This window comes from Hirsutella rhossiliensis (genome assembly GCF_020360975.1).
Source record: "Hirsutella rhossiliensis strain HR02 chromosome Unknown scaffold00017, whole genome shotgun sequence".
Lineage (NCBI taxonomy): Eukaryota > Fungi > Ascomycota > Sordariomycetes > Hypocreales > Ophiocordycipitaceae > Hirsutella > Hirsutella rhossiliensis.
Window position 1 is genome coordinate 1,100,431 of NW_025408683.1, and position 24,693 is coordinate 1,125,123.

Consider the following 24,693-nt stretch of genomic DNA (forward strand, 5'->3'; position numbering starts at 1 on the left):
TTATCTTTAATAGTATTCTACTTAGTCTTCTTTTAGTTAGGGTCCCCTTCTAGCGTTAAGCCGTCTAATAGAGTATTATTAATAGGGTTAATCTTATTTACTTTTCTTTTAAAGAGAGTATTAACTCTTAGATTATATAATCTAATAGGTCGTTTCCTCCCTATCTTAACTTTAACCTTCTAGATCTTTTTAAACTTCTTTCTAGCTTTAATAATATTTTTCTTAAATTCTCTTATAGCCTCTATAACTATAACTTTAATAATCTCTTCTACTATTTTAGATCTAATAGCTAGAATCGCCTTATCTCCTTCGTCTATAATTAATTACTATTATACTAGTACTATTAAGGGCTCGTTTACGCTAGCGTAGGCTAGGTTAGGGACTTAATTAGCGCCCCCTCTATAACTAAGGATCTTACCTCTTAGTAAGAGAATCTCGGCTAATAGATTATTAACCTTCTTTTAATAGACCGTACCTAAGCCTACGCCTCTACCTACTTTATAATACCATCTCTTTCTTTACCTTTATATCTAACCCCTAGTATACTAAGGTATCGCCGCTAGCCTTAACGATATAGCCGGCGAATCTATTAACCTAATAATACTTTAAAGGTAGCTTAAGGGTAGCCTAGGTAAGAGCCTAGTTAGTAAGGTATTTTTCCTACTCTCGGCTAAGCCTTTAATATACGTCTTTTACTTCCTTAATAGGTAGAGCCCCTTTAAGACGCGTATAAAGGGTCCCTCTTAGAATACCTTACTTTTAACTAGTATAAAGCTAAGGTATTACGTTTTTAATAGCTTAAAGTGCTTCTTAAAGCCAGTTTTTAGTATACTTAGAAAGCCGAAGTATTGCTAAGATAAATAGTATTTATTTTATAATTATAGAGCAAGAGATGCACGAGAAAACGCGGTTGCAATATAATATATTTAACGACGCGATGGTGTTATAGAGGGTGCCGGTGTTAGGGTGTGCCGGACTTTAGGTGGGCTGACTTAGTAGTGGCCTCCTAAGCGGCTCCTTAGTTGTAGTACAGCGCAGAGCGTTGCTCGATATGGAAAAGCTCTAATGACGATGCCAGCTGCAGCCCACCTCCCTAGTAGAAGGGGGCGTGCGGACAATTACGTGCAACAAGGGCTATGGCTGCACCCAGGGTCTGTGCAGTGAGCTTGCCCTGCACGCCCGGGGCGTGGCCAGCCCGTGATTTGCAACACTCGACCTCAGCTGTGGTGGCCAGTAGTGATGGAAGAAGAAGCATCGTGGACCACTACGCAGTACAGAGCGAAGGTCCACCAAGCCAGTTTGCCAGTCAGCTCTGTGCTGGCACTTGCATGACCCACGCCATGCGTTCAGTAGTCTAGCAAACGAATTGGATCTTGTATTGATTGGGACGGCTCAACCCCCGCCTCCACGCTGTGTGTCTGGTTCTATCGCCTTCTCTCGGCTTGCAGGCATCACGGCTTGCCATTGAGAAGTTCCAGTCGCAAATTGCAGCCCCGTTTCCGTTCCTATTTATTGTTTTGACATTATCATTACATCATCATTGCCCTCGCTGCCAATCAGTCATCAAAATGTGCGGCATCGTGGCTAGCTGTCGTTGCCCAAGCGCAGGGGAGACGACAACAGAGAACGGAGACGGGTCCGTCAATCACGGCATCGAGACGTCGCCCCAACAGCTCTCCCAGCATCTCCAGCACGGCCTCGACGCCATCAAACATCGCGGTCCGGACGGCTCAGGCACCTGGGTCAGCCAAGATGGCTCAATCGGCCTCGGCCACTGCCGCCTGTCCATCAATGACCTCTCGCCGTTGGGCGCCCAGCCCATCCACAACGCCGACTCTATCCACGCCGTGGTCAATGGCGAGATTTACGACTTTGACAGGCTCCGCGACATCTGCGCCAGCGAACACGGGTACCGATTCACCGGTCATAGTGACAGCGAGCTAGTTGTCGCCCTCTACCAGATCCACGGGGCCCCTGGTTTGTTTGAGCATCTCCGCGGCGAGTTTGCCTTTGTCCTTGTGGACCAGAGACCAGGCAGCCAACGCGTCATTGCCGTCCGTGATCGCTTTGGTATCAAGCCACTTGTCTGGACCACGGTCGGTGACCGAGTCGTCTTGGCTGCAGAGGCCAAGGCCCTTAAGCCGCTGGGGTGGCAGCCTGAATGGGACGTCCAGAGCATCACCGACTCGGGCTGGCTGGTGGATGAGCGGACAGTCTTTAAGAATGTCCAGTCCGTTAAACCGGGCCACTGGATGGAAATCACCGACGGTCGCGGGATTCAGATGCACCAATACTGGGACGCGGATTTCCCAGACAAGGTCAGTTGCAGCCACACAGAGAAGCAGCACCATGCAAGAAACGCATCGTTGCGACCATCCAGCCAACAGTTGAGCGACAATGGCTAATTAGTTTGGATTCTACTAACGGGAGAGCATTCAATAGACCATAGTCGAGACCCGTACTATCGAGGAAATGGTCCAGGGCGTGCGCGAGCGGCTCATCAACGCCGTCCGCCTTCGCATGCGTGCCGACGTCCCCATCGGCGTCTATCTATCGGGTGGCATTGACTCATCGGCCATTGCAGGCATCGTGACGCATCTAGCTCGCACGGAAAACGTCAAGATTGGCAGCGACAAGGCTACTCAGGTAGCGTGCTTCAGCGTCCAGTTTCCCGAAGCGTCGGGCTACGACGAGTCTGGTGAGTATGCATCTTGTACGCCAGCATGTAATTACATGCCGCACAGACAAACACAGGCAAACACAGACAAGCACACACATATATATAGTTATGCGCATGCAGCACATTTGGTGCTCATCGGCTAACAGTTCATTTTAGACATAGCTGACCGTACGGCAAATTGGCTGGGCATCGAAATTCACAGGCACAACGCTGATGAGCAGAGGCTGGCTGACGACTTTGTCGACGCCGCCTACCATAACGAGCAGCACCACATGGACCTCAACTCGGTAGCCAAGTTTGCCCTATCATCGCTGCCGCAACAGCAAGGCCTCAAGGTAGTTCTCACGGGCGAAGGGTCCGATGAGCACTTTGGTGGCTACGCCTTCTTGACGCACCAATACCTTTACGAGCCAGACCTAGCCATGCCCAACATATTGGCCGACGACACCAAGCTACGAGTGAGCTTGGAGACCTTGGCAATCAATAAGAGGCACGAAATGACAGCAAATGATGGCAGCCGAACCTACAATGGCTTCGATGATGGCGTGCTAGAGCCCGTCAATGGCAGTACCATGCCTGCAACAATTCAAGCCTGGGACCCTGTTAGCACTCTATATTCGCCTTGGGTTCAACGGCAGGCCCAAGGATACGACACACGCAAAACTGTACTAGCTAGCATCTTGCCCGATGTCCTGCCCAAGATAAAGGACCAGTGGCATCATCTACACGCGGGCCTCTACATGTGGCAGAAGTCGGTGCTAGCAAACACGCTTCTGACGTGCGAGGGCGACCGCGCAGAGATGAGCCACAGCATCGAGGCCCGAACGCCGTTTCTGGATCACAGCCTGACTGAATACGTCAACTCACTCCCGCCCTCTACCAAGCTTAGGTACACGCCGCCCAATAAAGATGATGGCGATGATGAGGACGGCACGGCCAGCGCCCCTAGACGAGCCATCGTGGAGAAATGGATCCTGCGTGAGGCGGTGCGGCCCTTTGTTACCGACGAGGTGTACCGGCGGAGAAAGGTTCCCTTTTCGGCGCCAACGAGGTGGCCTAAGGACGGGCCTCTGCACTGTATGTTCAAGCGACTACTGACGCGCGAGGCTGTCGAGGAGCTGGGATTCGTAGACTATGCTGTCGTTGAGGCGGCCCTGGAGTCGGCCTTTGGCGAGACGCCGGACCAAGTCGCGTTTCGAACCCTTAACTACACGGGTGGGTGGGTAGCCATTGGGCAGAGGCTTGGTGTCAAGAAGGCGACGGTCGAGGAGTCGAATTGGAGCTGGGTGTAGCCGTGTTATACATCCGGGACCTTTGGCGACATGTGTAGATCCGACAATAGGAGTGACCACCCACGAGACGACGTTCCCGTTTAGAGGGCCAAATCGTCGCTCAATTGGCATTACAGTGGTGGACGACGTTTGATTGAACACTACCATTTACATACTCGGTTACAGCAGGCATAGCAGGCCGAGGCATCCAATAACCAACCTCGATTATAGGATAAGCAAGAACATCTGCAGTTCCCTTTCGTTGGACAGTTGTTGTCTATCTATGGCAGTCAAAAGAGGCTTCTAGATGTCTTCACTATAGTAGACTCATTGGGGATGCATGTGGACTACATTGAGTAAAGACGTGTGTTGACAAGCAGTTTGATTTATTCAGCCCTGCAGGTGTGAACCAAGGAGTCTCAGAAAGTTTCTCCACGAACATGCCTCCGTACGGCGACCTCCAGCGACTCCAAATTGATACTGTCCAGACCAATGCTCTGGTTGTCCCACTTGCCGTATAGAGTTCCCCCGGTGGCCCATATACGCCTCAGGGCGGGACCCACGGCGAAGGGGTTTTGTTCTTTGCACATCTGATCTTCGAATGCCTCTACCTCGGCCAGCGGAATATGCTTCACAGTAAACCTGGCGCCCGTCTGTTTTTCGCATTCTGCAAGGACTTGGTTCGGTGTTGCTACAAACGACATTACCTTGAGAGCCTTGTTGAACGACGCTTCCGGGTGCCGGAGAGCGGCGACTACTGCCTTGCCTGTGCTATAGTTGCTCGTTAACTCATCATGTCCATGGGGCACACGCACTTGCGTGTGTACGTACTCTGGCATGGTCGTGAAGCCAATCTGCCCTTGTCCGTCTGCGATGACGGCGGCTTCTTTATTCTTGATGTCGAAGCCGCCCAGTTTATACCCAAAATTGCCCGTGCCCACCCACATCTCGAAATACGGGCCCACGACGACGTACGTGACTTTCAAGCGCCTCGTGTGCTCTCGGACGTACTTGCGAACGGCCAGCTTCATCTGATGCGGCTTCTCGTTGGAGCTCCTCGAATTGTGCTCGACATCAGTGCCGTACTCGGAGGGGAAGAACCATTGCACGCTCTCTGACTCCTCAGCCAGCCGGATCAATTCCTTCTGTTGATCCAGGACCTCCCGTCCGACACAGCTGATGACGGTGTCGACGCCGCGATATGCGTTGGCCATGTGAGCCTGGTTGGTGACGTCGCCGACCATGATGGACACGCCAGACGCTTTCCAGCTATCGAGGAGCTCATGCTTCGCAGACGCAGTGGCTGCCGACGTCAAGACGGTGATTTTGGGGAACGAAGGCCTGGATTGCACCACGCTGTTGGTGATGTACTTGCCAATGTTGCCAGTGGCCCCAATTATGAGGATGTGAGAGGGTAACGGAGCGGCCATGGCTGCAAATGGACAAGACGGAGGCGCCCAACGACGAGTGTTACTTGGATGGAATTGTCACGTAAAAAGAAATAATACTTGTCCATTTCCCCGCCAAAGATTATCCTCTAAGTTACTCCCCCTTCATTGGCCCCCGCATTCGGCCTCGATTCCTCCGATGGCTTCAGTTCGACCGCAGTTTGCTGCCTTCTTCCAGCCCAATGAATCAGCCACTTGCTCCCTAGCTTATATACCTACATATCTCTTCAGTTCACCTGGGCGTGGTTGCGGAGCTCAGATCCAGGTCATGTCTAGCTATCTGAGACACTGCAAATGTCACATTTGGTCTCGTCGAAATGGCCGCCAACAGGATAAGTTGATGCCGGGCCCTACCAGGTTCTGGTACTCGGCCGGACACAATATTAGACCCTCTCTATAATGACACGCTCGGTACAGACAGGTTTTCGCTACTAGGCTACGTGGCTTGACAGACGTGTTGGCGTTCATTGCATAGTATATGCCCCGTGCTCGCGACGAGCAGACAATCTTACGGGTGCGAACCAAGAGTGTAACCTCCTCCTCGCCCTTGGACTACTTCTCTAATCTCTTCTCGACGATGGCACGCAGCGGTCTACCGGAAAACATGATGGAAATATACTGATTCCATTCAAAATCCTTGACCCTGCGACAACGTGTTAGTTGAATGGCCATTATTTTGCTGCGATTGAAACCCACGTCGTTTCGTAAGGCTCTACTCGAAATCGCCGGAAGACAGCGGCGAGAGCAGTGTATAGCATCATCAGCGAGTACCTGGTCACAGAGTCGCTGGGTTTAGCATTTGCGTTGTGCAGCGGAGGCGTGGCACTCACTGTTCGGCAGGGCACATGCGGCGGCCTCGGGAGAAGGCCACGAGCGAGTTGGAGCCGTCGTCATCGGCCCATCTGTCCGGTTCGAACCTTTCGGGATTCGGAAACACCTTGGGATCCATGTGTACAAAGTAGGACGGTGCTGCGACAACGGCCTGGGGCGGTGTTTATTGTCAGAAAGCCGAGAGAGATTTCGCACGTAGGGCTATGCGTATTACCTTTGCGGGAACGTCGTAGCCAGCAACTCGAGCACCGCCTTTGCCGACGAGCCGAGGGGGCCCCGTGGCCACGCCATGCGTCAAGCGGATGCCCTCTTGCACTGTACCTCTCTGCGAAGTGGTGTTTAGACGCGTCAGCATTACACGACTCGTGAAACTCGAGTGGATTTTGCACAGATCCATCACTTACGAGTAGGGGAAGGCCTCGTAAGACCTTGTAAGAAGGCACAGGGCTCTGCATGTTAGGCCACGACGACTTGAGCTCCTGGTAAAGCCGCGCCTGGAGAGCCGGATCTCGGGCGACCATGAATGTGCTCAGGGATAGGATATTGGGCGGATCAACGGTGCCAGCAAGCATGAAACCGATGGCTTCGGACCTGACCACCGAGTCCGGAGTGGCCGACGACACTGCAGACCTGTGGCGAACATGTTCGTTCAGGAGGCGTTGGGTGACGCAGTCTGGGTTCTGGCCTTTGGCGTTCTTCTCGTGTTCGACGACCTCTGCTAGTATCTAATCCACATGTCGCCGTCAGTAGACTCTCTTTGAAGCGGGCGCGTACATGTTTTGCGGATTCCTTGATTACCTCGAACATGCGGTTTGCCCCCTCAAACGAGCGAGTCACCAGAGACACCATGGCGGGTGGCAGCTTCATGACCACGGCGGAGAAGATGGGGAAGTTCCTGATGAGCCACGACGTCCAGTTGAGGGAGTCTGCAGAGGCGACGGTGAGCGGGTCGTCAAAATCAGGGCCGCGAAGCGACTTGAAACGGTCGGGGACGTCGGTAAAGATGAAGTCGTACATGATGCCAACTGTCAATGAGCGGTATCCCGCGGCGAGGCTGCAAACGCGTCGACGCTCGGCAGACAGAGAAACAAGGTTGGTAAATTGTTGGACCTTTGCCGCAATGCTGGCTTGATGCGTCTCGTATTGGCGGGCCGAGAAGAGTGTGGCAACCGGACGGAAGCGTGCCTTGTGCTCGGCGGCATCACCGTCGACGAGCAACATGGTGTCGGACTCGACTCGAAGATGGTTGTAAAAGTCTGGATCCTTGATTCCGTTGAAAGCGGTGTTGTAAATGTCGAAAAAGGCCGCCGGGTCGCAAAAGTCAAGCTCGTTTGGCGAGGTGCGAATGACGGGACCGTAGCGCTTGTGCAACTCCTTGGTCGTGTGCAGTAGCTTGCCGTCTCGCCAAAACTGGTGATATGCCCGCCATAGCGTCGACACTGCGGCCAGCCTGGGGCCGGGGAAGTTGGCCAGAGGGTGGAAATGGAGCCTGTAGAGGAAGATGCACGCTCTGTAGGCCAGAAACGCGACGAGCAACGTTGGCCCCAGACTTTGAAGCTCCATCGCGGCACTGCGAGACTGCTCTGGCTGGGGGCTGTCACGAAAGGTCTGCGCAGCTCCCCAGATGGTGCGTGCGTGAACAGAGAGGCTTGAAGCTCACTTATTACATACTATATGTATGTACGATGGTAATTAATAGCGGTGGCGAACGCTGGATGTTTCTCGCCAGCAGCTCGGAGGATCCCAAACGAGCCACTGGACCGGACTGGACTGGCCACTGAACCGCCACTCTCGGGCCATGCATGTGCTGTAATAATACTGTACATATGTACATTAGATCTGCCGGTAGATGCATGGTCGACGGGCTGCACTGTCACACCGAGCGCAGCGCCGGGCGGGGGCAAGCTCTACAGGGCCGCAGCCCCCTCCTTTTGCGCACAGAGGGTTTACAGGGGGGGGGCCTAGTTACAGGGGGGGCTTCGGGGGAGGAGCCTGCAGGGAACCTGTCAGGTCGCACGACTATTATTATTCCAACTACCGTCCGCCGTTAGCACTCGGCTTGCATCGTCACTGCGCAAGCCCATTTTGCATCACAGAAATGCGGAGCGTGTTGTCAACGCAGGCCAGGCTTGAAAGCGCCACCCCGCTCTCGACTTGTTGCTCTCGCATTAGGCCCCTGTCGATCCGCAGGTAGATGCCCCAAACCAGAGAGACGTGGCCTGACAAGAGCCGGAGCTGATGGCCAGCGGAGCTCTTAGCCAGCGGAGCTGCGAGCAGCCGCAGAGGAGGGCTCGGGCCCCGAAAGGGTTTCCGGCCCAGGTCGGCCTGCCAAACAATCGACCGCTTTGCAGCTGGACACGAGCTGGACGGCAGCGCTGGCTTCAACCTGGTATGCGGGCGTGCTGCTTGTCGCCGCCCACCATCTCTCTCTACCCCAAGCCCACATGCCAAGTCGGCAAGAGAACAGGACACATTCTCAGGCTTCACAACACATCAAAAAACACTCCCCCTCACATCCACCATGTCCACCCATGCAGCTTCGCCGCCGTTGCGGCACTATCTCCTTTCTTATCCCAGGACTGCATCCAACCTCGTCGTCAAGATTCTCCACCTCGACTCGCAGCCCAGCGTCTCGTCTGGTGAGCTCGATGGCGGCTACTTCTTCATGCGCGCTGACGATATGCTCATCGAGCCACACTTCCGGACCAAATCTGTCGCCGACTGGACCTCCGAGGAGAGGAGCCAGGTGCAAAAGTGTTACCAGGGGTGCTTTGACGACATGCGAACATGGCTGGATTCCCAGCACGCCCGCGGCCAGTGTGTTTTTGTCAAGGAGCACACCACCTTTCTCGCCAGGCCAGAGGAACGTAGCCGTCTGGTGCTTGGAACTGGCATCCATGGCGCGCCATTGACGGTCGAGGACACGGCTGGCTCGACCTGGTCTGACCAAAATTTCACCGTGTTGCCCGACGAGTTTCTCCAGACGTGGCTGCCGACTTTTCTCATCAGGCACCCGGCTTTGGCGTTTCCGTCCTATTATCGGACCATCGTCAAGATGCGAGGTAACGAGGGAGCTGCGGCGGATGATTACGCATCCTTCATGACGTCGGTACAGTGGTCTCGCCAACTCCATGACTTGTATCTTCAATGGCGGGACAAGCTGCCCTGCTCCGCCGACAAGAGAGACGTCTGGCCAATTGTACTAGACGCAGACGACGTCATATCCAGCCCAGACACAATGACGCTGTATTGCCACATGCTCGACATGGATCCGGCGAAACTACGATTCACCTGGGACGAGCTCAAACAGAACCATTTGTTGCACATGGCTCCGTGTCAGCAGGTTATGCGGTCTACCCTGCTCCAATCTACCGGTGTTATCAAAGCCAAGGCACAGAGCGAGATTGATATTGCCGACGAGGCAGAGAAATGGAAGACTGAATTCGGAGCAGGTGCAGCTCAGCGTATTGCCAAGATGGTGCGCGAGGCCATGCCAGATTACGAATATCTGAGAGCGAAACGGCTGCGAGCAGATGCATGATGGTGCAAACACTGGCCAGGCAAGCTAAACGGACACCGCGGCGCTGACGTCTCGGCCCAGAAGCTATATGAGAGAGAGAGAGGGAGAGAGAGAGAGAGGGAGAGAGAGGAGGGGGGGGGGGGGTGGAGAAATATAGAATCCTATTCCTCCTGAATCAGACATCGACGACCCTCATGTCGTATCCCTTTGTTGTCTTCCTCGGCTCCTTTTCGCCGTCGTCGTTGTAGACTTGCTCGTCTCCGTGCCGCCTTCGATCGCGAACCTCCAGGCGCGGCAGGACACGCAGCGCCAGTTCCGCTACGCTCACATACAAAACGCAGTACGCCAGCCTGTGGGCCGTGAGTCATGAGCACCCGAGAGAGGCAAGTGTGGGCTGTAGCAAAAGACACTTACTGAAAACCGACACAGAATCGGCTTCCCTTGGAGAAGCTGAGGAGATGGCGGTCGAGGCGGCTGTGCCTCTGCCCGGCGTCGTCTAGCCACCTCTCGGGCCGAAACGCGTTTGCTTCCGGGAATATGGACTCGTCCAGATGCACCAAGCAGGCCGACATGCCCACGGCGGTGCCGCGCGGGATAGTGTACACCGTCTTGGCCGGAAGATGGCCGCTTTCCACGCCGCCGTCATCTTCGTACTGCAGGTCTTCGTCCACCGCCACACGAGCCAGTCTTTCTTGCGAAGGCTCGTACGAGAGCCTCTCCTGCGAGAAGTCGAAGATTAGCCTAAGGCCCTCTAGGATGACGGCGCTGAGGTACGGCAGCTGCTCCAGGGTCGGCCAGCTTGGTAGCTCTTTTGGGTCGGGCACGTTTGCCATGACCTCTTCTCGGAGCCTCTTGGCGATATCTGGCTGTTTGACGAGGCGGTAGACTATGTTGCTCAGTGCTGTTGCCGTCGACTGGGGCCCGGCCAAGGCAGCCCCGTTGGAGTCATAGGCCAGTCGTTTGGGCGTCTTTTCGTGTGGCGGGAGGTCCGACCTGAGCAGTTCCGCAAATACGGGGCGGGTTTTGGCCTCGTCTGTTCCCCCGACTGCGATCACTCGCTTCAGCCGCTCGGGCATCTGGACATGATAGCGCAGTGGCGAGTCATAGGTGCCGGACATTGTTCGCATTATGGACCTGGCCAGCTAGGGTCAGCACAAATCAATTGGCGCCATCATCTCGGGCAAGTTTCCAATACGAACAATGGGACCCAGTAAAGCACGCGTCGAACCCAAGGGAGGTGTCTGGTGAAGTGAGATCTGGTCTCGAGGGCCTCGAAGACGTCCTTGCAGTTCGGCTGCCAGCCTTCCTGGTCGAGAAATCCCGGACTCTCCCCGTAGCAGTATTCCACGATGGCGTCGGTGGTGAAGCAGTTGAAGGCGCCGCCGGCGTCGAACCAGCCGCGCCCGCACTGCGCCAGCAGCTTGTCGCACAACTGTCGAGACCTTTGATGAACTACATCGTCTGCCCCCAACACCTTGGACTTGGAGAAAAAATTGTTGAGCGGTGTACGACGCATGCGGTGGTGACCATGTTCTATCGTCGCGACGGTAGACTAATCGACCGACCCGCTGTCAGCGTGTTTCCTCATCTGCATTGGATCCGCCAGCGCGAGATTGCACTCGCATCGCCATCGTGCTTACCAGTGACAGGCTTCACGCATGGTTTTGTCAGTTGGCTATTTCATCGGCTCTATAATAGAGGATAGGTGCTAAACATACCCTCCAAAACCCGACATTTGATGCTCCGTCTTGTTGCGTCTGCGGTTACCCGCCACCGGGTATAGGACATCGACAAAGCTGGGGTCGCTACAGTGCAACTCGTGTGGGTTGATCCGGATCAGTGGACCTGGGGAAGATTACACTGGTGAGCTCGAGTGTCTCTCAATCGCGCCAACAGCGCCAGCACGAGGCGTCTGGATGCCCACCGTATCTCTCATGGAGCTTCGCAATCTCTTCCGTGTATCTGGCGTCAAGGACGACGTCGTGCCAGAACTCGTAGAGATAGGACGCTGCCGCGAACTTTGGTCCTGGGTAGCCGGCGAGAGGGTGCAGCGTCAGTCTGTATACGTAAACGGCCACTGAGTAAAGAGCCCAGCACGCAACGGCTGAGACGAAGGCGCGCCATGCGACTGCGGTCCAGTGGACGTTGGCGTCAAGTAACATGATGCTGTTTGGAGCCTCTATCGAGTGTTTCCCAGCAAAGTCTAAAGAACGGTTGGTGGTGGAGATGCGCGTCTGTCCCGAGGCGTGGACGATGAAGACGGAAGAGGTCAAATTTGTCTCTCAGACTTGGCAATGTTTAGTGGCCGAATAGAGCAACCTGACATGCACCAAGTATGTACTTGTTACGGTGGAGGAGTTATTTTCGCCATGGCTGTCGGCTGCGCTTTTGCTACTGTTGTCCAGAGAGAGTCGATTTCATCCCGCCTCCTTGGTCTACTCTGGCTGCATTAGCTGCGTAGTACGCTTACGGCCCGTGAAGACGGACACGTTTGTTTAATAACAACACACCCCTCGCCCCTCACCGCATGTATGTAAATGGGCTGCACAATGCACCGGAAAGTCGGACAACCCCTGTTAGCTGTGGCTGCACGGCCTTAGCCGCTGCCACCCATGTCTCATGTTGAGTAGGCCTTCGCCGCAAGACATAGCGTCGACGCCGACCAGGAACCTAGTCTCTCGGGGTGTATTCATCTACAGTCCGCCAGGGTCACAAAGGATATATAGAGGTCTTGACTAGTTTCAATAACTAAAAGAAAACATTAATTACATACTTGTTTATTTTTCACTTTTTGTAGAGTAATCCATAATGGTCTAGTGGCAATAGTATTCTGGTGAAGAGGCTTAAATAGCAGGCGGTGCTATAGAGGAGTCCAGTATTAGCATGAGAATATATGCGGCTGCTAAGGCATGGCACAGCTCCCTCCTTGTGGCTACTGCTATTGATTTTGTCACCTTTTCCTCTTGTCGTTTTCCTGGCTCCAAATCGACAGTCCCAAAATGTGCTTCATTAGCACCGCCACGGGCCTCGCTCTAATACTGTCGCTGCTGCCGGCGTGGGGTGAGGCATCATCAATCGGCTCACAAGGTCAGAGACAGACGCCGTTGCTGAATGCAGCAACATGGGCGTTTACGGCTCCCAATGGTGGACCGTTCACCCGCGACTTTTCCGCCTACGTCGAGCAAGTGATGGACGAATGGAAAGTTCCCGGTCTGGCAATCGCGGTGATTGATGGCGACGACGTCTTCACACAGGTAAGTACGGTGCCCCGTGTATGTATGTGTGATACACACACGCACACACACACACACACACACACACACACATATATATAACATATATATATACGTGTGTTGCGGCTGACACCCGTCCTCGTCGACAGGCCTTTGGCTTCGCCGAGTTGCCCAATATCAAGGCAACGCCCGAAACGCTCTTCTTTGCGGGCTCGACGACAAAGGCCATGACGGCCGCGGCGCTCTCGCACATGATTGACACCAAGAACCACTCGTCCCTCGCGGGGGCCGGATGGGCCACGCCCATATCGTCGCTCATCAGAGACGACTTCGTCGTGGCCGGCGACGAGTGGGCAACGGCGCACCTGACGCTCGACGACGCCGTCAGCCATCGCACGGGCATGGCGCCGCACGAATACGCCTGGGCCCGTCGCTCCGAGAGAGGAGGCGAGCCGCTCACCATTGCGGCCGTGGTCAGGCGGCTGCGCGGGCTCAAGCTCAGCGCGGAGCCGAGGACTACGTGGCAGTATAGCCACCTGATGTATGTGGCCCTGAGCCACGTCATTGAGACGCTGACGGGCAAATGGCTCGGCGACCACCTTCGCGAGACGATTTTCGGGCCGCTCAACATGACGGCCACGTACTGCGATACGCAGCAAGCCCTTGACGCGCCCCAAAGGCTCGCATCGGGCTACCACTGGGACCAAGTCCGGCGGAGATATGGCCTTGTCGACTTTGACGACGTACGTCCCGGCAGCGGAGCCGGGTTCGTCATCTCCAACGTCGTCGACTACGCCAAGTGGATCAAGTGTCTGTTGCACGAGTCTGCGCCGTTTTCCCGGCAGACGCACGCCGACATCAAGACGCCGAGAATGATTGCCGCCCGGGAGGCCAGGTCGGGCCCGGGAGAGACGCTCTACGGCCTCGGCTGGCAGCGCAAGGTGGCCCATGGCGCCGCCGTCTACATGCACGGCGGCACCGAAGTCGCATACGCGACGCAGGTATTTTGGCTCCCCGAGCAGGGGTACGGCGTCGTGGCCATGGCCAACGTGGCGGCGCCGGGCAACGCTGCCGAGGAGACGATTGCGTGGAGGCTGATGGAGGACAAGCTGCGCGTCTCCAAGGAGGCCCGCTTCAACATAAGCGAGCAGTGAGTCGGCCAGGCGCAGTCGTCGGGTATGAGTCAAGGCCGGGTGCCCGGGCATGAGCTGACTTTGGTCTCGTCAAAGCATGAGGGCTGCCGCCGAAAAGGAGGCCCGCGACATGAGCAACGCCGTCGACATGATGTACCCGACGAGGCCCGACCCGCCTCTGCCGCCGCCGGTCCACGCGACGCAGCTGGTGGGCTCGTACTTTGACGAGGGCTACGGGGTGCTGGACATTGAGGAAGCCAAAGGCAGGGGCAAGGGCAAGGGGGCGCTGGTGGCCCGGCGCGACGACATGCTCTTCATGTACACGCTGCGATTCAAGCACGTCTCGGGCGGCTTCTGGTTGCTCGAGGTGTGGTACGACGACACGGACTCGATGGCGGCGTTTTGGGGCGGCGAGTTTGTCGTGGGCGTCGACGGCAGCGTCGCCGGGCTGATGGTGCAGCTCGGCGCCGTGCGAGGGGGGGGGCGTGTTTGGTTTGAGAGGAACCGCACCGTGCAAGCAGTCTCTCGGCGTACGCAGCAGTAGGCTCTGCATGCCGGTGTCTCACCAGTCATGTCATGCACGAACCGCCACCGTAGACGGCTGCTCTGCTCTCGCTAGCCACAGGCTGAATGAATCATGCCCATGCCGCTCGTGCGCTATTACAACTGCACCCAATTTTCGACTCTCCGCCGGGGGCCGCCGAAGAGCCCGACGACCCGCATGCCTTCCTGCCGTGCATATACAATCCGGGCCAACCGTCGATATGTAATAGTTGGCCCCTGTACGGATACGGAGGGGCCTTTCAAAGGTTGCGGCTTGGTATAAGCGGCGTACAGGGGGCTTCCAGGGAAACCCGTCGTCAGCGGTTGTGCAAAGCGATCTGAGTGCCATCAGTCCAATGATGAGAAGTTATCCAAAGAACAAAGGGAAAATAAAAGGATCTGATGCACACATTCGTGCAACAATATAGCTATACCCCGATCATTGCGGCGCAGCAGGGGCAACGATCGGGCATGAGGTTCCAGGAGCTGTGATTCATGATACGGGCGCGATTTGCGATATGCGACACACCCGGTACCGACGGAAGAGTACGGATATTAATCTTGTCTAACTTGACATCTTTATTTTATAAATCAAATCATAAGCAGGATGCGAGGGCCCCGCATCCAGTCATTATCAGCTGTATAGCCATTCCCTGTACAGAGTATTGGGGGCTATAATTGGCGGCTAGGTGAGAGCAGAGGAGCGAGGCATCGACAAGAGGACTACGGATAGTAACTTGACAAGTCGGTCGCATCCGAGGCATCCAAGGCCGAAATCAAGCCGCGCGAGCCTCCAACCCCCCCGACCTCGTAAAGGCGCCCATGCTCGTCTGCGGAGGCCCCGCGGCCGTAGGCTTCGGCAGGAAGCCAACGTCGGCCAAGAAGCGCACGCTTTTCAGCACGGCGGCCCTCAATCTCGTCGGCGACGCGCCGCTGCCGCCCGAGCGCCAGCTCTCGGCCCAAGGCTCCCTCGCCGTGTCGCCCAGGCCGTCCAACATGTGGGCGAGAGCCTGCAGCGGATGCGAGTCCTTGTGCGCGTCCATGTCGCGCCGAATGGCTTCGGCGCACACGGGCGCGTCTTGGGCGCGCAGACGGTAGCCTGCTGCCGCGACCGTCGCCCAGAATTCCCCCATGGTGAGCCCGCCCGTGATCTGCCGGACGACGGGGCCGCCCGCGCCCGGCATGGCGGCGCTCACAACCGCCGCCGCCACGGACCCGACGTCGGCCACGGGGATCCACCTGTCGCTTTCGTCGCCGGCAAAGGCGCCGACGCGCATGCACGCCGACGCCATGCGCCAAAGCCAGTCGTCGGCGTTGGCCACGCCCTCGGTCGGCGTCCCCACGACGAGGCCCGGGCTGACGACGACAAACTTGGACTCGGGGCTGCCGCCGGCCCCGCCGGCCCCGCCTCCGCCGCCGCGCCGCCGCGCCGCCGCACGCCGCACCAGCGTCTCGGCGACAAACTTGGTCTCGTTGTACCCGTTGGGGTTCGCGGCCAGATGCCGCGCCACGTCTCGCTCCGCCTCGTCGCTCGGGTCCCCGAACCGCGCGCTCGACACGTACACGAGCTTCATGTGCGGCACCTCGGCCGTGGCGCGCAGCAGCTCGGCCGTGGAGCGCACATTGGCCGCCTCCAGCGCCGCGTAGCTCTTGATGAAGTGCACGGCGGCGCCGTTGTGTATCACGACATGCACCACGCCGTCGCTGACGGACCGCCAGTTAGCCGCGTCGAGGCCGAGACGCGGCTGCGCCAGGTCCCCCGCCCACACGTCGAGCGTCCTGTCGTGAAACTCGGTCCACCACTGCGCCCTCTTGGCCGCCTCAATGGTTCGCCGCCTGGCATCGGCTTGCGTTGCGCCCCTGGCGACAGCCACGACACGCCCGACTCGTCCGTCCTCGAGCAGCTGGCGCAGGATCTGCGTGCCAATGTAGCCGTTGGCTCCCGTCAGGAGCACCGTGAGCAGCCTACCGCACCCCTTGCCCCCGGTGGCATCCGTCTCGCCCACCATCTCTGCCGCTCCCGCCTGGGCCGATGCTACGCTCAGGTCATGCCGAGCAATGTCTGCCATGATGCGGTCTGTCAGGGCAGCGGGACAGCCATTCTGGGGGCTGCAGCTCGCCCTCCTGGCCTCCGCGGTAGCCAACAGGCTCTTTATGCTCGTCGTTGCGTGCTGGAACATGTCGGCAACCTCGAGCTTGATGCCCGCATCGCGAGCCGCGCTGACAATCCTCATGGCCTGAAGCGAATCACCCCCGAGCTGGATGAACCCGTCTTCCATCCCGATCCTGTCGGGCATCACGCCGAGCACGCGAGCCCAGATGCCCTGCAGCGTCTCCTCTTGCGCCGTTGACGGAGGCAGCTTCTTGTCTCCCAGCGGCGGGGACTCTTGCTCTCTGGCGCTCTCGGCCAGCAGGCGGCGATCCGTCTTGCCGTTGTGGTCGATGGGCATCTTGTCCAAAATGGTAATGGCATGAGGCACCATGTACGACGGCAGCTTCAGCTTCGCCATGTCCTGGAGCTGTCCCTGGACCCTGGCGTCGGTCTGCTGCCCAAGGGGATGGCTGCTGAGCGATGCCATGGACCGTCCATGGTGATCGGTGGGAAACCGAAACAGCGCTCTCGGCTCGCCTGCTCGGCCGCCTTCTTTCCCGCCTCGGCCGGGGCTATGAAATATGGCGTCGAGTCCGCCGCGCTGCGAATGCTGCCGGGCCCAGCTGACGCTCACCTGGTAGCCCGCTTGCCGCGCCAGCTCCGTCAGATTAAGCGCCGACAGCGGCGACGCTTCCTCTCGCGCCTCTTGGCGCACTTCCGAGAGCCAGTTGTCGTCGTTTGGCACCTGGCGCTCCGCAGTGTCGCCGGTTAAATGGACAATCTTGTTCTCCAACACAATCTTGCTATAGGGAATGTTGGAAATGGCCACGGTTGGCGTGAGAGAGCCACGGTCCACTTCCAGGAGCCGCAATAGAGAGCATCTGTCCAGGCTGCTGGCCGCGTAGTCGACCCAGCCCGCTTGGCTGACCTCTTGAACCTGCTGCGGACAGGCGACATGCAACACGGCGGCGTATCGGTAGCTGCTGAGCTCGTTGGTGGCCTCCATCCTCTTTGGCAGTATTTCAACGTGCCTGATGCCGGGGAGGCGGTCGGGCAGGCCAGTGAAGAATCCAGGGTCCACGAGCAGCTCTGGCTCGACCCGCTGCAGGTTACCGACAATGTGTCGAAACTCGTCGAGCGTCACGTCCTTGTTGGCCATGCGCAGAGCGCGCGCGGCCAGAAACTCGCGGTGCAGGGCATATGATCGCACGTCGCCGAAGAATATGGTCTCGACGCCTTCGAGGCCGACCAAGCTGCGTATGATGCCAAAGAGGTAGTCCTGGCTTGGGAAGTATTGGAGGACTGAGTTGATGACGACTAGCTGAGGGCGACCGACGTCGTCGGGCCGCCGCAAAATGTCGTCTGCCGTGCCCTTGAAGACTTGCACCTTGCCCGCCAGGGCCGGATCCGACTTGGCCGTCTTGGCGGTAAAGTCGACGGCCTTGGACGACGGCTCCACGCCGACATAGCTCTCGAGTCCGTGTCTGGCCAAGCTGAAGAGTATCATGCCCGACCCGGTGCCGAGTTCGAGAACGCGGCCGGCCGCGCCGCCGTTGAGAATCGTCTCGATTGTATCGTCCAGCCACTCGTTCATGTCGCGGCTGTCAATCTCCTTGCCGTCGTACATGGAAGACCACCCAATGAAGTCTCGCCCGATGGCCGCGGGCGCAATAGCATCGATGGACGCGTACGTCTCTTGGTCAAACTGGCTTTCCCACGAATCCATCTTGTTTACGTGCCATTGTCTCTGCAACGCGTCGGTGTCGCTGGACTTTGTCTGGCCAGCAATGGCTTCGTCGGATCTGACTGTGACAAACGCAAACAGCCGAGCTTCTCGCCCTTTACCGTGTTGACCAAAGACTACTGCCGCCTCTTGCACGCGGCCATGGCAGCAGAGAAGGCTCTCAATCTCTCCTGGATCCACACGCTGTCCCCGGATCTTGACTTGCGTGTCTCGCCGGCCGACAAACAAGACGTTTCCGTCGTGCCCGTACCTGACCAAGTCGCCCGTCTTGTAAAGCCGACCACGGCGGCCGGGGTGGAGGGCGGACCCGAGCAGCAGCCATCGCGGGTCCCTGATGAAGGCCGACTCGGTCTTTTCCGCCTGACCAAGGTAGCCAAGCCCAACCAGCGGCCCTTCGAGGAGCAGCTCGCCGGTGCAGCCCACGGGCAGCAGCTCGTCGTGGTCATCTGGGTCCACAATCCAGGTCACAACGCCTGCTCCCCTTCCAATGGCCGTAGCCTCCATTGGGCTCGTTGCGAGATAGTTGATGATGCTGGTCGGCGTGCATTCGCTCGGCCCATACGCGTTGCAGATGCGCGCCTTGTCCCACCACGCCTGCACGTCGGCCGCACGCAGCGCTTCGCCGCCCAGCGTCAGCGTCCGTATCTCGGGCACCCGCTCCGGAGACAGGAGCTGCAACGTCGAGGGTGTGAGGTCGAGCGCGTTGACCCTCATCAGCTTGACGGCATCCTCGAGGCTGTGGATTCGCTGGTCCTCGCTGGGGACGCAAAGACAGCCGCCTGAAGCCACCATGCTGAAGATGTTGCTGATGGACACGTCGAAACTGTATCCCGCAAAGTCGAGCAGTCTCGACTGTTCCGTATGTCCCATGGCTTCGACTTGGTGATGGAGCGCCGACAGGGCATTTGTGTGCGATATCATGACTCCCTTTGGCGCCCCAGTACTCCCCGACGTGAATATGGCGTACGCCATGGACGACGGCCATGACCCTTGCTCTCGCACTGCCGCCTCGGTGACCCGTCTTTCCAACGATGCGCCGAGTACCATATCCCAATCAAGTGAAATGGTCTTGGGGGCAAGCTGCGAGCAAAGTTGATGCCTCGACGGGCACGTCACCACCACGCCGCTCTTGACTTGCCGCATGATGGCGCGAAGACGATACAGCGGCAGCCGTGGATCGAGCAAGATGAAGCTCGCGTTGGCCTTGAGGACGCCAAAGATGGCAACGGCTGCCCACATGGACTTGTCAAAGCACAAGGGAATCAACGTCTCCGACGTGCCGACGCCGGCTTCTGCTAGCACAGCTCCCACCCTCGAGGACAAGTCGTCCAGCTCGCGATATGCCAGCTCCCCGTCCCAAGCGCAAATTGCGGGAGAATCCGGTCGAACCCTGGCTTGGTTGACCAGCAAATCCTCGACACGGCCATCGACCCCTTCAGGGACGCATGCGTTCCACTGCCAAATCTGATCTCGGGTCTCCGAGGTCACCAGATCAACATCGCTCAAAGTATCTGCCTCGGAGGCGTGGCTTAGCTGGTGCATGGCCGACTCGAGCTGGGCCAACATCTGGCTCACTACCCAAGGCTCAATCACCCTCGAGTCAAACATGGCAGAGGCCAGGATCCCGTCGGGGCCCAGCCAGACCTCGAGCGTCAGCGCGTACGTGCTGAACCATTGTTCCTGGCTGCCGCTCTTCCACTGGCCCAAGACTCCGTCGCCGCTGCAATCGTCCTCGGGCTGGATGACGACGTGTGTCTGAAACCGGCACGCCTTTCGGCCCTCGGGACACGTCGACGCGATCCTCGGGAGCCCGGTTTGCTCAAAGGGCATCATCTCGGCCGCCTCTTGCTGTATGGTCTGAAGATAGTGTGCGACAGTCTGTTCCTTTGAGAACCTGACGCGCACCGGCACTGTCGCAATTGTCGGTGCAGCCATGTTGTCGAGCCCCCCGACGGCGGCGTTGCGCCCGTACAGGGTCGAGCCAAATAGAACGTCGTCGGAACCGGTCATTTTACCCACGACGAGTGCCCAGGCGGCGCGAATAAGCAGAGACACCGTGATGCCCCTGCTGCAAACCCTGGGACCCGGCATTAGACGCTCCTCGACAGCGTCGGCGACGGGGTCTTGGGTCGAGGATGCCGACGACGGGAAGGGAGCGCCGTCGAATCCTTTGAGCGCATGCTGCCAATATCCTGCAGCTTTTACATCGTCTTGCTCTTGGACGTACTTGATAAATGCCTGAAATGGGGACGGCTCGTCAATGACTTGCCCCTGGTATGCCTTGACAACGGCGTCCTTGACGAGCCGCATCGACCAGCCGTCGTATATGGCGTGATGGACTGTCCATACGAGCCACCTTGGCCCGCCCGACTTGTCCCGAACCAGTGCGTAGCGCGAGAGAGCATCTCCCAGATCCATGGACCGCTCTCTATCCTGATGTAAATACCGGTCTAGCCCAACTGTTTCTGTCCACTGGGCTCTGTCGTCGAGCACCAGTTGCAGTAAGCCAAGGTTGCCGCCCTGCGCCAGCCGCGTGCGGAGTATAGGCTGGGCTTGGATCGTCTTGTCCCACGCTCGTCGCAGGCGGTCGACCGAGATGTCCGAGGCGAGTTCTAGAACGCTTTGCTCCATGTAGTCGCCCGGCCTTTTCGAAGTGAGGAACATGAGACCCTCCTGCAGCCGCGTGCAAGGGTAGGCATCTTGTATTGCCGACGGATCTAGGTTATACTTGGTGGCCATGGCGCCGACAAGAGAATCTACATGGACGTCGTCTCCGAGCAATTCAAAGGCAGCCATGGGCTGGATGCAGAGGTCGAGCAGCGCATGACAGTGCTTTGCCAAGTCGTGCAGTACCGGGTGATGAAAGATGTCCATGACTGTCATCTGCAAGCCGAGCCTACGGGCGTCGGCCGCAGCCTTCATGGAGTGAATCGAGTCTCCTCCGAGATGGAAAAAGTTGTCGTCGAGCCAAACTTCAGCTGCTGCGAGACCAAGCACTCGAGCCCAGATGTCTCGGACACGCAGCTCCATTTCCGAAGACGGCTGTCGCTTCGAGCGGTGGCCGTCGTGGCCGCTTGCCCGTGCTGCGGCGAGCTGCTCGGGCGAAAACGACGAACCGAGCTCTCTCAGGCTCTTGCGGTTCATTTTCCCCGTCGGCGTCACGGGGAGCTTGGCCATCCAGAAGAAGACGGTCGGTACGATGTAAGACGGCAGACGGGCGGCGAGGGCGGTCCGAGTCTCGGCCGGCACGGCGCGTATCTCGGCGGCACCCGGATGATGGGCAGCGTCGTCGCTTGCTTTACCCCGAGACTGAATAAACACTGCCAGCGTAGGGCTGGCATTGTCAGATCGGGGCACAATCACCTCAGCGACAACCTGGTGGGCATCCGAGACGCAGCTTCGCACCCAGTGCTCGATTTCGCCGAGGTCGAGCCTCTGGCCACGGATTTTGACTTGCACGTCCTTCCGCCCAACGTATGTGAGACTGCCATCTTGGTTGTACCGGACCAAGTCCCCCGTCTTATACAACCGACCTTGGCGCCCCGAATAGCCCGGAACACCCCGGACCAGCCAACGGGGGCTCTGCACAAAGGCTCTTGCGTTGTTGGCCGGGTCGTTGATGTAGCCGCGGCCGACCAGGGCGCCCTCGATGAGAAGCTCGCCGACGCAGCCTACGGGAGCCAACCTGTCGTGATTGTCGGGATCCACGATCCATGCCGACACTCCCAGTGCTGGCCCGATGCGGGTGGCAGCCTCGGGGGTGGGCGCATCGCGATTGACCGTATTGATGGTGCACTCGGCCGGCCCGTACTCGTTGACAATGTCAAGCTTGTTCCACCAGCGGGCCACGTCGTCGACAGAGAGAGGCTCGCCGGTAAATATCATGGTTTTCAAAAGAGGCACCGCTTCCGGGCTTATGAGACGACTTACGGACGGCGTCACATGGGCAATCGTCACGCCCATGTCCGCCATGGCCCCCGAGATGTCATTGTGACGTGCCTGGTCGGACGGTATGCATAGGCAGGCGCCTGAGGTGAGTGTCGCAAATACATTATGGACCGAGACGTCGAATGCGTAAGACGCAAAATCGAAGACGCGCGAGTCTCTGGAGAAGCCCAGGGGCCGCAACTGGTGATGCAGCGCCGAGGCGTAGTTTGCGTGCGTCAGAATGGCTCCCTTGGGCTTTCCTGTGCTTCCCGAGGTGAAGACGGCAAACATGGCCGAGTCGGATGAATGACGGGTATCGTGACTGGCATCCTCCTGGCCGCTTGTTTCCTGTGGACAGGAACCGAGAGAATGCCGGTTGATGACGACTGCCATGTCGAGAAGCCTAGAACAGAGCGGCTCGTTGGCGGCTGAACAAAGCCCCAGACTGGCATTGACCCCTTGCACCATGGCCAGGAGACGCTGCTCTGGAAAAGATGGCTCGAGCAAGACAAAGGCGCCGCCGGCCTTGAGCACGCTCATCATGGCCACGGGCATCCACATGGACTTTTCGAAACACAGGGGCACGAAGGTCTCATTGGCTACGCCCATGGCAACGAGGCGTGCTGCCAGTTGCGTCGAGAAGCGATCCAGGTCTTGGTACGTCAACTGACCATCCCATGCGTCCACGGCCAGAGCCAGTGGCTGGCTCAAGGCCATGTCGTGGAACACTTGGTGCATGCATCGATCAACGGGAGGCGGAAGAGAGCCGTTCCACGCCCAGATCTGCTCCAGATCGTCTCGAGTCAACAAGTCTACTTCCGACAGACGCCCAGCAGGATCCGCCTCGTGGAACTGGTGGACCAACAACTCGAGGCGTTTCAACAGTTTCCCCAGCACCCATGGCTCTAGAAACCTCGAATCGAACCTTGCCTCGACCTCGAGGCGCGCTTGGTGCTGTTGAATGTCGAGCACCAACGCGTAGCCATCGAGATGTTTCTGCACCCCCTCGTCGTCACCGGCAGCCGACGAGGCACCCGGGCCCAGTCTCGCGGGGGCGCCGCACCGAGATAGAACCAAGGTGCATGGCATCTGTCTTTCTCCGCTGACGGAAGCTGCCGGCGTGCCAGTGTTGTTTGGATGCTGGAACTGCGTCCATCCTTTGTCTGGGGCTCTTTCTGCCTGTGCCTGGATGGACTGGATGTACTCGGCAACCGTCTGGTGTGCCACGCAGTTTGCTCGCAGCACGGTCTGCTCTACAAGCACGGTATTACCCAGGAGCCCCGATTCCCCACTACTTGGTGATTTTGCGGTCTCAAGACGCCCAACGCTAAATTGGATCTTGTCAGAGTCGGTCATCCGGCTGGCCACCATGGCCCAGGCGGCGCGTATCAGGGTCTTGACCGATGGGGAACGGCAATGCGGCGTGTTGCTCCAATCTGATGGCCATGAAAGCTCGCACTGCATCGTCTCGTCAAGCAGCAGTCCATCAATGGAGGTTGGGACAACAGGAAAGGACAGGAATTGTCCATGTGCATCGTCGTCGTCTTGACCAGAGACTTCTCCTGGTGGCGTGTCCAGTATCGTCTGCGATCCGGGACGCGAGCTCTCGGTCGACTCGTCTCCGTCTTGCGTGCTGTCTGAGGCAGTATCATGGTGACTGCTATCAGATTCCCCATGGCCGCCGTCCAGCTCGCATTGGGCCACTGTGGTGAAACTCATGTTTGCGCCGACTCTGCTCAGGGAACTCGTTGTCTCTTTGATAAAAGCCACGAGCCAACGAGTTCTGGTTGAGATGGTCTGCTTCAAAAAATTAAAACTACAAGACAAAATAAAATCTGTCTGCCGTGTGCATCAGCAGTAAAGGTGCAACAAAATGTTCAACTGCAGAGAAAGGTTCGGACGGTCCGTCGGTCCCCCGACGTGCCGTATGTTTGGCTGCATCTTCAAGACATGAATCTGGGCTGGGTGTGGCAGTAGTGGTGGTGTAGTTGCATGGGCCATATGCGGCTATGGGCTGCAGGCGTGCAAATAGCGATGCTGGCCACCACCTCCCGCTCCCACTGGTCTCCCCTTTGACAGCAGGGGATGCAGTCAAGTTGCGTCGGCGGCCCTTGGACGCGCCAAACGAAGGCGCAGACGTCAGCTCACCCAGGGGGACGGGGCTAGCCGAGGTGAGAGTCCAGCTATCCGTACAAGCAAGCACGGCTGCAAGCAACACGCCTCTGCCGTGTAGCGTCGTCATCTCCATACTAGTAACCGCCTGGCGAGATG

General features: G+C 57.8%; 7 protein-coding genes across 7 annotated transcripts; 3 read left to right on the top strand and 4 right to left on the bottom strand.

Moving 5' to 3' along the window:
* Positions 1-1,568: 1,568 nt before the first annotated feature.
* On the top strand, positions 1,569-3,972 carry HRG_10846 (asparagine synthase domain-containing protein; the record flags this gene model as incomplete). The annotated part of the gene is made up of 7 exons (XM_044869316.1): positions 1,569-1,604; positions 1,674-2,318; positions 2,443-2,698; positions 2,837-3,138; positions 3,466-3,569; positions 3,621-3,708; positions 3,769-3,972. The coding sequence occupies 7 exons, from the start codon at positions 1,569-1,571 to the stop codon at positions 3,970-3,972; spliced, it is 1,635 nt and encodes a 544-aa protein (XP_044715665.1).
* A 398-nt stretch (positions 3,973-4,370) lies between these two features.
* HRG_10847 (nmrA-like family domain-containing protein) lies at positions 4,371-5,381 on the bottom strand (the record flags this gene model as incomplete). The annotated part of the gene is made up of 2 exons (XM_044869317.1): positions 4,371-4,722; positions 4,783-5,381. The coding sequence occupies 2 exons, from the start codon at positions 5,379-5,381 to the stop codon at positions 4,371-4,373; spliced, it is 951 nt and encodes a 316-aa protein (XP_044715666.1).
* A 570-nt stretch (positions 5,382-5,951) lies between these two features.
* On the bottom strand, positions 5,952-7,793 carry HRG_10848 (cytochrome p450 domain-containing protein; the record flags this gene model as incomplete). Its single annotated transcript, XM_044869318.1, has 6 exons — positions 5,952-6,042; positions 6,096-6,170; positions 6,230-6,381; positions 6,445-6,555; positions 6,635-6,955; positions 7,029-7,793. 6 exons carry the CDS (start codon positions 7,791-7,793, stop codon positions 5,952-5,954), a joined length of 1,515 nt encoding a protein of 504 aa, XP_044715667.1.
* Positions 7,794-8,751: 958 nt separating this feature from the next.
* On the top strand, positions 8,752-9,771 carry HRG_10849 (P-loop containing nucleoside triphosphate hydrolase; the record flags this gene model as incomplete). The annotated part of the gene is made up of 1 exon (XM_044869319.1): positions 8,752-9,771. One exon carries the CDS (start codon positions 8,752-8,754, stop codon positions 9,769-9,771), a length of 1,020 nt encoding a protein of 339 aa, XP_044715668.1.
* Positions 9,772-9,925: 154 nt separating this feature from the next.
* HRG_10850 (cytochrome p450 domain-containing protein) lies at positions 9,926-11,912 on the bottom strand (the record flags this gene model as incomplete). Its single annotated transcript, XM_044869320.1, has 6 exons — positions 9,926-10,100; positions 10,165-10,892; positions 10,979-11,158; positions 11,391-11,400; positions 11,469-11,595; positions 11,675-11,912. The coding sequence occupies 6 exons, from the start codon at positions 11,910-11,912 to the stop codon at positions 9,926-9,928; spliced, it is 1,458 nt and encodes a 485-aa protein (XP_044715669.1).
* Positions 11,913-12,749: 837 nt separating this feature from the next.
* HRG_10851 (beta-lactamase domain-containing protein) lies at positions 12,750-14,660 on the top strand (the record flags this gene model as incomplete). The annotated part of the gene is made up of 4 exons (XM_044869321.1): positions 12,750-12,810; positions 12,868-13,004; positions 13,133-14,133; positions 14,213-14,660. 4 exons carry the CDS (start codon positions 12,750-12,752, stop codon positions 14,658-14,660), a joined length of 1,647 nt encoding a protein of 548 aa, XP_044715670.1.
* A 775-nt stretch (positions 14,661-15,435) lies between these two features.
* On the bottom strand, positions 15,436-24,141 carry HRG_10852 (AMP-binding enzyme domain-containing protein; the record flags this gene model as incomplete). Its single annotated transcript, XM_044869322.1, has 2 exons — positions 15,436-18,690; positions 18,751-24,141. 2 exons carry the CDS (start codon positions 24,139-24,141, stop codon positions 15,436-15,438), a joined length of 8,646 nt encoding a protein of 2,881 aa, XP_044715671.1.
* Between the last annotated feature and the right edge of the window lie 552 nt (positions 24,142-24,693).